This window comes from Erpetoichthys calabaricus, chromosome 3 (assembly GCF_900747795.2).
Source record: "Erpetoichthys calabaricus chromosome 3, fErpCal1.3, whole genome shotgun sequence".
In the NCBI taxonomy this organism is placed as follows: domain Eukaryota; kingdom Metazoa; phylum Chordata; class Cladistia; order Polypteriformes; family Polypteridae; genus Erpetoichthys; species Erpetoichthys calabaricus.
The window spans coordinates 192340982-192355299 of NC_041396.2; the positions used below are offsets into that span (position 1 = coordinate 192340982).

Consider the following 14318-nt stretch of genomic DNA (forward strand, 5'->3'; position numbering starts at 1 on the left):
TGCAATTTTCCCAAAATCCACTTTTCCACAACAGCTTCTAGTATGTCCAGGATTATACCTGGAATGGAGAAGTTTTTCCTGATATTGTTTGTTCAGGCATTTTGCCTCTTTTGAGCTCGAGGTGCTTCCCCAAGAGACTAGAACATAGAACAATACACTATATTATATATATCATTTAAGTGTGTAAAATACATGTATTTATACTTTGCAGCAAACATGAAGCAATTGATAAACTGAGTAATACTATTCCAGAAATCAAGTCAAGTCTCACTCCAGGTAGACTAATTTGCTGAAGGATATGAATGATCTTGAGTTAAATTTACATATGACTTTTAATAACATGAACCATTTATTTTTATTAACAGTCTTTTAAACCAGCTTGTGTGGCAGTTTTTTTTTCTTTGCAGAGGTATCTTGTTATAGATGATGCTTTGTTAAAATGTTGTGTGTTTTTTATTTTTATGGTTCATCCATTTTTAATTCTTTATTACTGTGTATATATGATTATTATATTATTTCTGCAAGACATCTCATATATATATAAAGCACTTTGAGCTGCAGAATTATATATGAATGGTGCCTCATACAGTAAATAATTTCATTATTTCAGTTTTCTTTACCAAAATACACATCATGCCTGTGAAAGGTACATAATATTTCTGTAAGTTTTAATATAGCCTTTTAAGTTCAGTTTGATTTAAATTTCAAATTGGATTCACATTAAACTTCATAGGAGACAAAGAATTTCAGATGAAAATAATGGAAGAGCAATACAAACAGGAAATCGATGGTTTGAAGAAAAGGTTGCAGTGGTATGCCGAAAACCAAGAACTATTAGATAAGGATTCCCAACGTCTCAAAGCAGCAGCAACTGAAATAGAAAAGCTGAATAAGCAGGTATATTAAACATATTTGAAGACTTGTTTACAGAATAATCTGTTGAAAGGTGTTCATAGCCTTATAAGTGTTTATTTTTATTTTGTATGTTATTCTCTTCATTATTTAATATTAATGTTACATGGTGATGAAGGCACCATAATTACCTGCAAAAAGTTGAATGGAATCCAATAGCTGTATAACTTACTAATCATCAGGTATTAGACCATTACTACTAAACAATTCCTGTATTATGTTTCAAATACGCTTGTTAAATGAGTGTTTCTAGCACTTCTAACTTCTCCCATATACCTGAAAATCATACATGAGAATTTTATTATTTATTATTTTATTGTTTTTATTTAACCTGCAGTTATATGTGCACACAAAGGAGTAATCATAAAAATGTCCAATATAATTTCTAGAGATCACATAGGTATGGTTTGTAAGTAAACGTGTGAATGGGAGATGTCAGGTGTAAAATGAGCGACCACAACAAGTAATTAACATTTTTTAGCCTGGAAAAAAAAAGGTTAAACTGGGGTTCTCTTTATTGGCCAAAGTACTGCCTCTTGTTATCTTGTTAATGATCATTATGTAATTAGAAACATTAGAAAGCTTTTTGATAAAAACAGGCCATTCAGCCCAACAAAGTACCAGTTCTATGCACCTCCAAATTCATCTAAAACAACATCAAGTTGAGTAGTGAATGTTTTTAGAGTCCTACTGTCCATCACATTACTTGGTAGTTTATTCCATGCATCTGTTGTTGTCTATGTGAAGAAAAACTCCTTAACATTTTTCAAATAGGAACTGTGCCTCAGTGTTCTTGTTGAACTCATTTTAAATGAACCGTCTCAATCCACTGTTCTAATTCCTTTTATAATTATAAGCACTTCAATCATTTCATCTCTTAACCTACATTTGCTAAAAAATAAAAAGGTTTAACTTGTGCTCTATGTATCATGCTATATAACCTAACATTCTTTTGGCCTTCTTAATGGATTCTGAACACTGTCTGGAGGTTGATAGTGACACGTTTACTATGATTTCTAGACAGAGGTATAAAATAACAAAGTACAACTGCTTTTTTATAGTGCAAAAGCAAATTGTAAAATGGTAAATGATTAGTTAAGCAATTGCCCACCTCCTCCTAGTGAAGGACCCAATGCTTTATTAATCATCAGGTCTTGTATAGGAATCAGACTTGGCATTCCCAGTTTTTCGTGCAAGGTTAACTTTTACATGTTGTTTCTCATTTTTACTATACTTGCTCCTGCTGATTTCGAATTGATTCAGAAATGGATGGATGATGGGAGCCATCAGATCATGCTTTGTACTTTTACTTTCAAAACTGCAGTCAGTCAATGCAAATTTCTGATTAGTACAATTATTGTATCTTTCAAACAGGTAGAGAGACTTAAAGCAGAGGCTGGGTGTCAAAATGTGCAACAACAAAAAAGAATTAAAGAGCGGTCTATTGATCTAAAAAGAATTCAGGAGCTTGAAAGACAGGTAATATTTTTGTTTTATTAAGTAGGTTTGTTTTATATAGATTAGTAGTATTTTTTAAGGTTTTAAGTTTCTAAATAATTGAAATTAATATTGCTATTTTTCTATAAAGCATATTGCTATTTTTCACAATGATTAATTTCTTGTACAAAAAAAATTAATAATCACTTGCCTATTCGTATTTTACCATTCCAGTTAGTTTATTGATCAGATTTGTGTAACAGAAACCATAAAATAGTGAAAAACCAAACAGTCAAAAAGTCAAAGTATTTTTTTTTATTTTGAGCCTCATCATAATGCAAATTAGTTTAGCATTGTGACTGGTTCTGTTAATAATTACGAATTTAAATTTACATGAATATTTGACTATTTATTCAGTCAGTTGTTTAAGCGCACCAGTTTATTTTAAAGGTCATTCAAAAGTTCCCAAGTGACCAGTGTTGGGAAATGTTACTTTTAAAATTAACGTATTTACAATACTCATCACTTGCAGAAAAAGGTAAAAAAAATCATTTTATGTAGTTACTTATTATAAAATGTAATGTGTTACAAAGAGTGCCTTACTTTTGCATACTCTTCCTCCTAGAAGAGATGTGAAACCTATACTTGTTATGAAAATAAAACTATTTCCTTGAACAAAGAGAAAAAAAAGAATATTTTAACATTCATTACTACTTCATTCCAGATCAAAATGCTAACATAAAGAATGATACAATGCTATTCATTTTACTTTTAATTCTCCTTATTTTAAACACTTGTTATTTCTTAGGATGTCAGTTCTAGGGTACAGTAGCACCTAAACTACAATAAAGCTCCTTTTAAATTTAATTTTTTAAAATTCAAATGTAGTGGTCAAGTACTTCTATATTAAGATAATATTTTTAGTCCTTCGTGTGCTGTGAAGTAAATAACATCTATTCCCATTTTTCCATCCGCAATGCGAGCCTCCAAAGATTTATGAACACTAGTCGCTGCACCACCTCATCACACTGTTTCAACACATCTAGAATAAATAGCTGGAATAAAACTGAAGTGACACTTTCTCTTAAAGTGCACTTTTTTCTGATTGGCTCTGCAATTTGGCCTTGCAAAGGAACATCTTACCATTCAACACATTTGCTTCTTGCCTTTCACCTGTGGTCACTGCCTCCCTATGTCCCTAAACCGGGTGGATTAAATATACTCCTTAGCACATTCCAGATTAAAATTATACCTATAACTTTTGTTCATTTCGTTTCACTTTATTGCAAGCTCTGCATGTGTTTAACATTACTACCTGTCACCAGATGACTGATGCACCAGTGTATGTAATTTTCCTGCCTACCAGGCAATGTCTTTGGGGAAAATGGGCATTATTTCTGTAATAATCCAGTAATATTTTTTTGTTTCGAGTGGCTTCCATAGTAATACATATCTATGTGGTTTTTAAAGTAACAGCGGTAATTTTCCATTAATGAAACACATATCGCATTACCCCCAACACTGCAAGGGTTACTAGTGGCCAAGTATGCTAAATATTTTCTAGCTAACTTTGTTAGGCTTGGGCATTTTACCTCCTATAGCTTCCACCACTGTAATAAAACAAGTCAACGTCAAATTGTTGCTCAAGTCTGTATCACTCAACAACTTACTTCAATGAGGTGGAGTGAGGCATCAGTGACTGTAGTCCGAGATATTTGGTGCATTCACATTTTATTTCGGTGTGGTTATTCTGCCATGTGAGGATCATTATCAAGAAACAACATAGGAAACGGTCAAGCAAAACTGACCCCAGTTAGTCATTACAACTATGTAGTAGTATTTGAAGGGTCAGTACATTTTCTGGGTTCACAAATAGGTTTAGTGCTGTCATTCACAGAGTCATTTTGGCTTTGTGACTGCTTATTTTTGGTAAGGAATGAAAACATGTTATCTTTTCTAGCTGAGCATATGAGCATACACAACTGAATCCTAAACTACAAGCAAATAAAAAAGTCATATAAAATGTAAGCAGCTTGAATAATGTGAAAAAACAGCAAGCCCGCTTATTAGTTCCATCTACATAACCTTTATAGATTTGATTAGTTTGGCAAGACTAACAAATGGTATACAATTAAAACTAAACTTGTTCTTTGTGAAGGCCAACAGTCTTCAGCAGTTTTAAACAGCCCTGTTTCATCCTGTTATCGCATGCTACTGCTGTTGCCATAGTGCAGCTGAGCAAATGTTTGCTGGAGAGCATTTAACAAGAATATACAGTAATATCAGTTCAAAATAAGTTAAGGTTAAAAAACAAGTAATACTTTGATTTGGATAGTCATTGCATTTTATCTCCCATGCATTGAATATTTTAGGCACTAAAGTTGTTTTGAAACACTTTTTGTTTGTTGTTCCGTCAATGTTCAGGGTCCACATTAGTTTTGTTAGTTGACTGATACACAAGTAATTTTACTGTGAGTAACAGAGAGCACTATTTAGTAGGGAAGAAGCTTCTGTGATAATCTTGTTGTTTGGATTCCTTACCAATAATTTCCTATAGACCATCAGAATTGTTTTCAAAAGTGGAGTACAACAATTTTCAGGATGCTTTTGAAGGTCATACGTTTTAAAATCAATTTAATGTAAAAAGTGTAAATATATGTGCTATTCTGTAACCAGGAGAGAGAGATGGCGCTACATGGGTTCCTGAAACACAAATGAAAGGAAACATTATAATTCCACAGTTAGTACAGCTTAAACATACAAAGACTCACTTGTGAATTGTTTAAACAAATGAAAACAAAACCTGCATTAGAAAATATATACATAAATATTCAGTGAAAAATGTTTAACTGGAAAACAATTTTAATGTTTAATGTAACTGTCTTTAGCTGAGGCAAAGTGAAAAAGCCTGAAATACATATGAGTATGTTGCAACTTGAAGTTATACAAAGTAATCTACATAGGAAACAACTATTAGTATATTGTATGTATCTTAGTCTCTTGTTCTTGACATTGAAGAAATCCTACTAAGCAAGTTTTTTTACTGGATGTCTTTGTTATTAATTTAAAACCTTTCAAAATATGTTTTGTAAAATGCATTCTGATCATGCTTACTTAAAGTGATGTTGAAAAATGTGACTAAATTGTAATTTAGGTACACGTTTTATACCTTTGTGTGAAAATGTGTTTTTTTTCCTTCAAACTTAACCTCATCTCATCTACACATTTAAATGGGACAATATAGTGGAAATGCTCTGAAAATGTAAAACAAATTTAATTATTTAACATTTTTTACTGCTGAGTGAAACCTATAAATTACATTTTTAGGCATCAAATCACTTTATCTTACTGTCTTCTTGGAGATAAAATTTACATAGCAAAATGTTACTCTGCAAATTAAAATTGCAAATTTTCTTTTCAAAATATATTTGCAATGCATCGAATTTTTACATCTTGGTTAAAACTGCTGTGGAACATGACCCGGACACAGATAGGCAGACATGTTTAAATCACCCCACACACGTTTATTTACAAAGTCCATATTTACAGTAAAGTGCACCACAGTCCCCAAGTCCCCTAAAGTCCTGGCCACAACACAATCCTTCTCTCTCTTCAAGCCACCTCCTTGCCTTCTCCAAGGCCTCGGTCTCTCTTCCACCCGACTCAAGTCCTGAATGAAGGGAGGCGGCCTCTTTTATAATCACCCGGATGTGCTCCAGGTGCTTCCCGACAATCTTCCACCGGCACTCCCCAGTGTGGCGGAAGTGCCGGCTGCGCACCCAGAAGGACTCCGGGTGTCCCCAATCCTCTTCCCCCCAGCACTTCCGGGTGTGGTGGAAGTCCTGAGGTCCAGGGCTCCCAAGGCATTGGGGCGCCCCCTGGCGGTGACCACAGGGCCCCTACAGGGTTGAGCTTCCAAGTTACGTACCCATGGTCCCCATAGCCGCCAGGTCTGGGGAAGGCGTAAGCCCTGTTCTGGTCCTCCAGGGCGTCCCGGCCGGGTCGTCCCCCCAGCCACCTGCGACATTGCCCCACCACCAACGAAGACCTGTCGGGCGGAGCAGCTTGTCCCGCGAGGGCAGCTCATCCCCGAAGAGGGACCTGCTTCAAGGTCCGGTCCTGTTAAACAAAGAACAGAAACAGGGGCGGAGACACCACCACCTTGTGTCCTGTCGTGCCTCGCACAGGCAGCGCTCCCCACTCCTACCGGCACCCCGGAGCCTACTCTTTTGGCACCCCCTCCGAAGTTTCCGTGCCCCTTTGGTTGGAGCTACTCGTGCCTCCGCCAGCTGTGACAGTGCCCCATCACCAGCGAAGAGCCGTCCGGCAAAGCGGCCTGTCCCGCGAGGGCAGGTCCCCAATGAAGCGGGTACTACTGCGCGTCCAGGGTCCGGTCCTGCAACCAAAACAGAGAGAGGGGCAGAGACACTGCCTGGACATCACCACCTGGCGTCCCTCCATGCTGCGCACTGGCAGTGCTCCCCCCTCTGACCGGCACCCAGGGACTTGCCTTTTTGGCACCCCCTCCCGGGGTTCCGTGCCCGTCACCTCCGCCGACTCTGGGGCTTCCCTATGCTTCCACAGAGGGCGGCCATTCTCCGGACATGATCTTCCTGCCTCACATCCTCCCTTATCGTAGGAACCGATTTTCCCTCGATTCCTCCCTTTCCTCTGGGACGCCATGACAGTTTGGGTCTGCGCATGGCAAACACACAGATCCTGTCTCATCTGCGTACCTATAGAGCGATGTGAGACTGGCTCGGGGCGTAGGGCGCTAGGACCCGGGGCACTCATCAGCCCCCGTCCTGCCAGCCCTCTCGGTCTTTCTCCCCTTACTGCGTGCACAGCACTCACCGCCGTGTCCACTGTCGGAGACCCCCCTACTTGGTTCCGATCATTCACTTCACTGGCTTTTTCAGTTGGATCTCCTTTATGCTTTATGGGGTCGGCTCTACTTACCATCCCTGCCATGCCGCTCCGGCCGAAGAATCAAGTGTTGCGTTGTCCGGTCCACACACGTAGTGCCTGCACTGACGCGGCCGCCTTCCTCTCCAGCTCTTGCAACTCCACATGGAGGGCACATAGCATCTGTGGAGGCGGCTCTGCGGGCTGAAGGCAATCCTCCAGATCACGTAGTTCTGCTGACAAGCACAGAAAGTCAGTCGGCGATTGGCACACTTGGCTGTGAGGCAGATCCGCTGACTGCTTCCTGAGAGGCCTCTCCTCCGGCCCAATTGGGTCCTTCCCCAGCACGAGACAGACATTCCTTGGTCCCGCCTCTACCAAATCATTGGCGGAAGTGCTGAGGTCCAGGGCTCCCAAGGCATTGGGGTGCCCCCTGGCGGTGACCATGGGCCCCTACAGGGTTGAGCTTCCAAGCTCTGTACCCGTGGTCCCCATAGCCACCAGGGCGGTCGCCCCCACGTGATCTGGGGAAGGTGTAAACCCTCTTCCAGTCCTCCGGGGTGTCCCGGCCGGGTGGTCCCCCCTGCCACCTGCGACACTGCTTAGTAGAAATAGCCCTTTAAGATATATTCAGTATCAAAAAGGTAATATAAACATTACAACTCTTTATAACAGCTTTATGAAGACAGCATTAATTCAAATGAATGTATCCTCCTACCCTTTGAACATGGATCAGAGTATTGTTGAGGACAAAAATATTTTTTGAAGAGAGTGTGATGCTTAAGGGTTCTTAATCTACTTCTGTATTCAAACAACCTCTCATGCCTCCCCAAATCATGGTTACTGATATTTGTATTGTTAATTGATGACAGTATTGGGTCAGTGGTTCTTACATACAATCTTCAAAACTCTTTCAAGAATGCCAGATCAAGCTTAACTGAACTGCAATTGCAAATCTAGTTCTGTTTAGTAATCTGCTTACCCGAAAGATAAGTAAAGTCACAGATTTATTCATTGTTATAAATATTATATCTAGTTTAATAACAAAATAAAGACTTTTATATTTCTGTACTGCTTGTTCTATGTTCACTGTCATATACATAATTTATCAGATAAGTACAAAAACATAGTTATCAGTGATGAGTAAACCCTGCTGAATTCGCTTTGTTTGTTCGCTTTCAGAGAAATCATGTAAATGAATAGGGACTTAGTCAAATGCATTTAAGTCAGTGGAGGAGGCGAAACTGAACTAGTGTGCCTTATGGCTAGGGGAATGTCTTTTGGCTATGTCGTACGAGTTATTGTATACAAAAATGTGATCCAAGATGAGATGCAACAGCGGTAAACAATGCGCCACCATGGCCACTTCAGATAAACTTATTTGAATTAAAACACAAGAATGTAAGAAGCAAAAGAAATAATGAAAGGAGACCATTCAGTCAATCAAGCTTGTTTGCTTAGCTGATAGCTAACCTGTCCCAATATCTCATTCAGATTCATCTTAAAGATTGTCAAGGTTTCTGCTTCAACTACATGTCTATGCCATTTGTTTCAGAGTCCCACAACTCTTTGTGTAAAGAAGTGCCTCATTGCTTCAGTTTTAAATGCACTTCAACCTTAATTTCCACTGATGTATTGGAGTACATGATTTACACTTAAGCCGAAAGAATGATGCTGGATCTACATTATCAATGCCTTTGTGGATTTTAAATACCTGGATTAGGTCCCCACATTGTCTCCTCTGCTTGAGACTAAAGAGGTTTAATTCCCTGAGTTTGTCAGAGTAGGACATGTCCTTAAGTCCTGGGATGCATTTGGTTGCTCTCCTTTGCACAGCTTCAAGTGCTGCTGTGTCTTTCTTGTACCGTGGTGAACAGAACTAGGATTGTTAAATGATCCCGTACTCAGCTGGTAGCTTCATGATCACCACTGACTCTATATATTGCAGAAGCAGCTCAGCCAAGGAGGGAAAAAATACGGACCAAGGATAAAAGAAGGTGGAAAGGACTGAGAACTGACATGTCTCCATAAATGTGGAATGTTCTATCACTTTTAAATTAGTTGGAAAATCTTTCATATGTTATGGCAAGTCACAAACTGTTCCAGGTTCTGTGGCATATGTTTATTGCCAAGAACCAGCCAAAACATATTTCTGATACTATTTGATGCAGGACAGTTTTCATCTGAAATGATCAGACAGAGTGGTGAAAGCAGGAGAGGGTCAGGAGACTTACGAAGGAGATGCAAGAACATTACAAATAAAGCCAATAAGTGTGATCCAGACTTTGAAAAACTAATTGAATTTGTCCACATTCTGCCTAGGAGCAGTTGTATCATCCTGTTAATGTTTATTTTTAAACTCTGCAACAGAACAATGAGTAATAAGTTATGTTCATTTTTAGACACAGCAAGCTGGACTTGTTTTATTTAAATGTTAATAGCTTCAAATGAACATCTGGAAAGGTGTGGCCATCTTACTACCACCTATAGCCCTGTCATTGATTGTGGCAGTTCTCCAGTATCCAAGCCAGAAGTTCTTATGTGTGTTTTTAGGGGGTTGTTGTTGGTTTTATTATCTCTCAATCTCTCTATCTAATGCTTTTAGAAAGTCTAGGTAAATAATTTTGTATAGTTTGCTTTTTTTCCAACTATTCCTGTTGCTTCTTCAAAAAAATCTAAATAATGGTTTAACAGGACCTTCCTCATAAACACATTCTTCCTGCTATTTAGCATATTATTTTCATTTAGGAAATTTTGTACTTTATGTCTCATTATAGTTCCCATAATTTTGCAAGGCACAGAAGTAAGACTGGTCTGTACATCCTTTTTGTCTCCCTTCTTGAAGATTGAGTCTTGAGTCACATTGGCAACTTTCCAGTGCTTAGGACTTCTCCCTTCCGTAGTGTCTGCTAAAATATGCTTAATAAGGGTTTACAGATGACGTCTTTCATTTCTTTCAGTACAACTGGTAAGATCCCATCAGGTCAAGGAGTTTTATTAGATTTCAACATACTGAGGGCCTGAAGCACATCTGACTCTTCTATTTTAAAATATATGAACTCAGAGTGTGCTTTTACTTCTGTATGTGGCTTTCCACTTGTTTCTTCCTTTATAAATACTTGGGTAAAATATTTGTTCAGTTCATTTGCCATTTCCTTCTCATTTTCATGATTTTTCCATTTGTGTCCCTAAGGTTTCTTAAATTCTTTTTTATCTTTTTACTAGAGTAGTACTGAAATAATTGCTTGCTGTTCATTTTGGCTTCTCTAGCAATTTTTATTTTGCTTTTTCTTGACGTTTCAAATGCCTTTTTTTATTTCTTGCTGCAATTTGTGGTATTCCTCTGTGTCCCGATAAGTGCTTCCCAATCATAGAACAGTAAAAGTACAATGTGATGGTGCGGGTTGGTGCCACACTCCTGTTTGCCTTTAGGAGCCATTTGAACCTGCCACCGTCACTAATGTAACCAAGAATGAGGCGGGCAAATGAGGACACTCATATAGCAAAGGGTACATGCAAAAAAGTGGAACAGTGCTTTTGTTAAAGCTGTCTAAAACAAAGTATCCAAGTAAATAGTGCAGGTAAAATGTTCTCAAATAAATAAGAATCCATTAAAACTGGAGTAATTCCCAGGAGGTGAAAATATCCACAAACATGTCCAGGTAAAGCCAAGTTAAAATCCACTGCAGATAATTTTTTTTCAAATTGCATAGACAAAGATGTTTAAGTCCTAATACCTCCTTCTATGAACAAATGTTGCCCCGGCTAACTCGCCATGGATCCCTCAGCATGAAAAGACATCCTGCCATCAGGCATAGCGTCCCCTCTATCCAGACTTGTGTCCCTGCTGGTCCTAGGCACCCAGCAAGGCTCCCACTTTGAACCTCACCTCTCTCCCCTCATCTCCCGCTGTCTGTTCCCAGACTTACGTGGGAACCCGTTGAGAGGATTGGGAAACTCCAGTGAAAGTCATGTTCAGCAGAAGTAGACCCTCTTCAGCCACCTCGAGCATCTGCCCTGTTCTCCCTTGGGGCTGTTCTTCCAGCTACCTGCCTCCAGCCATCTCCACACTGCTTACATGCCTCCAGCCTCTGTCATCCCTTCTTTCAATCTCCGTCTTTCTTTCTTGTTCCCGATTGTTCTCTTTCACTTGTTCATCCCAGAGTAATTTTTCTTTCCCCCTTTGTCCCTTGCAGGCTCCTTTTAATTCCCCTACATAATTGGGTTGCAGCTGCAACAAACTGTCTTGCCCTGATGCATAACTGAAGTGCCCGAACAATCTGCCCACCTCCACACGTATAGACAAATAGACAGATAGAAAGATAGATGGATAGATAGATACTTTATTAGTCCCCAAGGGGAAATTCACATACTCCAGCAGCAGCATACTGATAAAAACAATATTAATTAACGACCAATAAAAACACAGGCAGGTATAATAGACAATAATCTTGTATAGTGTTAACGTTTACCCCCCCCCAGGTGGACTTGAAGAGTCGCATAGTGTGGGGGAGGAACGATCTCCTCAGTCTGTCAGTGGAGCAGGACAGTGACAGCAGTCTGTCCCTGAAGCTGCTCCTCTGTCTGGAGATGATACTGTTCAGTGGATGCAGTGGATTCGTGGCAATATTGGCCAAGTACCCCAATCAGCCACAGTACGAAGCGTGCCTGCACACACCCACACCAGATTATTTATTTAAAATTATCCCAACTCCATGGACCACTCGTCACATACAGTTTTTTTTTTTTTCTTTTTTTTTTTTGGCCCTGACAGTCTTGCTCATTGACTGCCACTGCTGTCAAATAAGTAACTCTAAGTTCCTTTCTGCTTGCATCAACTGCACAGCACACTGGTTAATATTATTACAGCATGAGCTCTGTTTCTCTCTTTCTCTTTTAACAAACACAAACAGACACATAAAACAACACTCCTTTTGGAATATGCCTTTCCTGCGAATCACTAAGTGCCTCTGTTAAAACATGCACTAATACACACATGGTCTGTCCTTAGGACGCAGTAATTCCTTAAGAGATTAATCCTTCTGTTGTAGTCAGTGTGTCGTCACTTTTTAAAAAATTGGAATGTTACAAAATTTTAAAAAATACTCACATCTCACACCTATTATTAATCGTGGTGGGTTGTACTTCAGGTAATTCTGTTTTTCTTCTATATCCATAAAGATGTCTGTATTAGTTTAATTGTGGATTCCAGATTGACTTTAAGCAAGGACTGTTCTCTGCCTTGAGATCAGTGCTGCCTGGATAGGCCCTAGCCCCTCACAACCATGAACTGAATTAACCTGTTGTGAGAGTGTTAGGTTATGCAATGGTGGACATGTGGACAATCTCCATTTTTATTTTAGTAAATTATTAAACTTTCATTTTGAAGCAAAACATGTCGAGAGTTCTCCAATACTCATATAAAATTTCCGTGTTCACTTATCATGCAGAAAACACTCATGTTTTGCTTGTAACTGAACATTAACCATTCAGGACAGGAGCAAACAAAGCATCTACAAGACCTTGAGAACACTGAAGTTGAATATAATAAGCAGTTTTAGTTGAGGTTCAATGTTTATCTGTTTTCGCAGCGATTGTTTCAGTTTTGAATTGTAATTCAGCCTTCAAGTATTCTTGTCAGCAGATGTTTGATCACACAAGGTTAAATTGTGCAATTTAACCTTGTGTGCAATACATATTTAGCAATACATATTTCGTATTAAGCTTTTTCTTCACTGTAACATTGTGTAAGTTCATAAAAATTTATAGTACAAAGCATTTGGTATAGGAATCTCTCAGCACCAACATTTATAATCTAGTGGTGTTTTGCATAGGATGTGGGCTGACTGGAAGCTCCGCTAATGTAATCTTTTAAACCCAAATGTCACTGATTTGTGACTGGCAACTCCACTTCTAAATTTTGGACCGTAGCAATTTTGCCAATTAGAGAACTGATTAATTAGTTCTTATCAGATGTTTGTTGAAATTATGTCTCAGCTATATATTACAATGCTTTGTTTTGATCAAATACTGTATATCTTCGAGACCATGAGATAACCCTCAGTTAACAGCTTCCTATCGAAGTGCTAAAATCAGGACCCTGCCTTCTAAGAAATACATTTAAAACAAGTCGGGCACTCAGGCGCTCATAGTTCAGGTCTTGATCTAGTTAATTTCCAAGTCATGTTTCCTGAGATTGTGACTCTTGCTTTTAGTCTGTTGGTGTATTTGTGTGAGTGTGTGTGTGTGAATGCACCCAGTGGTGGAGTAGTGACCTGTCACCTTTTTATACTTGTTTGGGCTCTGGTATTGGGAATATAAATCACAAATATTAAGTACAGACAAGATAACATTTCTGACATGATCTCCTGTATTTGTCAGACACCTTTGGGTTGTTTAAAGTTGTTAGCAGTCTGCAGGCTACAAACTTTTTTGAGTGGAGGGAGGATGAACCAGCACCACTAAGTGGTGACCCAGGTAAACACAGGAAGATAGTAACATTATTTTTGCAATTTTCACAGGTAAAAGAAATGGAAGAAATAATTCGGAAACGACATCCAAACTCTCTCCCAGCTTTAATATATGCAGCTGCCTCAGCCACGTCAAGGGAAGTTGAAGGTGCTGACAAACCCAATTCAGTAGCATTTCTAGAAAGAAGAATTAAGAAATTAGAAGCTGACCTTGAAGGTAAAGATGAGGATGCCAAGAAAAGTCTTCGAGCAATGGAACAACAGTTTCAAAAAATGAAGGTATCAGCTTTTCTAGTGAAGGCTGCTTTTTTTGTCATTATCTGAAATCCACACTGTCCTCCATTAATATTGTATTGTGGCACACACAACATTTGAGAACAATATTTGTTTTAATAATGAGAATTTCTCTTTAACCTTTCAGTTGTTTTACTTCAGTTAAAGGTTAGATTTTTGTTACATTTTGAACGAAAGATCAAGAGAATAAAAAAATAAATGCTTTTTTTTCCACAGCCCATTTCCTTTTATTTACCAAAGTTGCCAATATCAGTGGTGTGGACAGTACTTTACCAAGTCATTGTTTCACAGTCTCTTTTG

At 38.7% G+C, this 14318-nt stretch overlaps 1 protein-coding gene across 2 annotated transcripts in view; it reads left to right on the forward strand.

The window, feature by feature from the left end:
- Nucleotides 1-14318, forward strand: part of cep162 (centrosomal protein 162) — a 160368-nt gene that overhangs the window by 120547 nt on the left and 25503 nt on the right. For both annotated transcript variants that reach the window (XM_051925346.1, XM_051925345.1), the window contains exons 20-22: nucleotides 734-897; nucleotides 2287-2391; nucleotides 13776-14003. In XM_051925346.1, the coding sequence (XP_051781306.1) occupies nucleotides 734-897; nucleotides 2287-2391; nucleotides 13776-14003 (497 nt within the window). The remainder of the gene's footprint in view (nucleotides 1-733; nucleotides 898-2286; nucleotides 2392-13775; nucleotides 14004-14318) is intronic.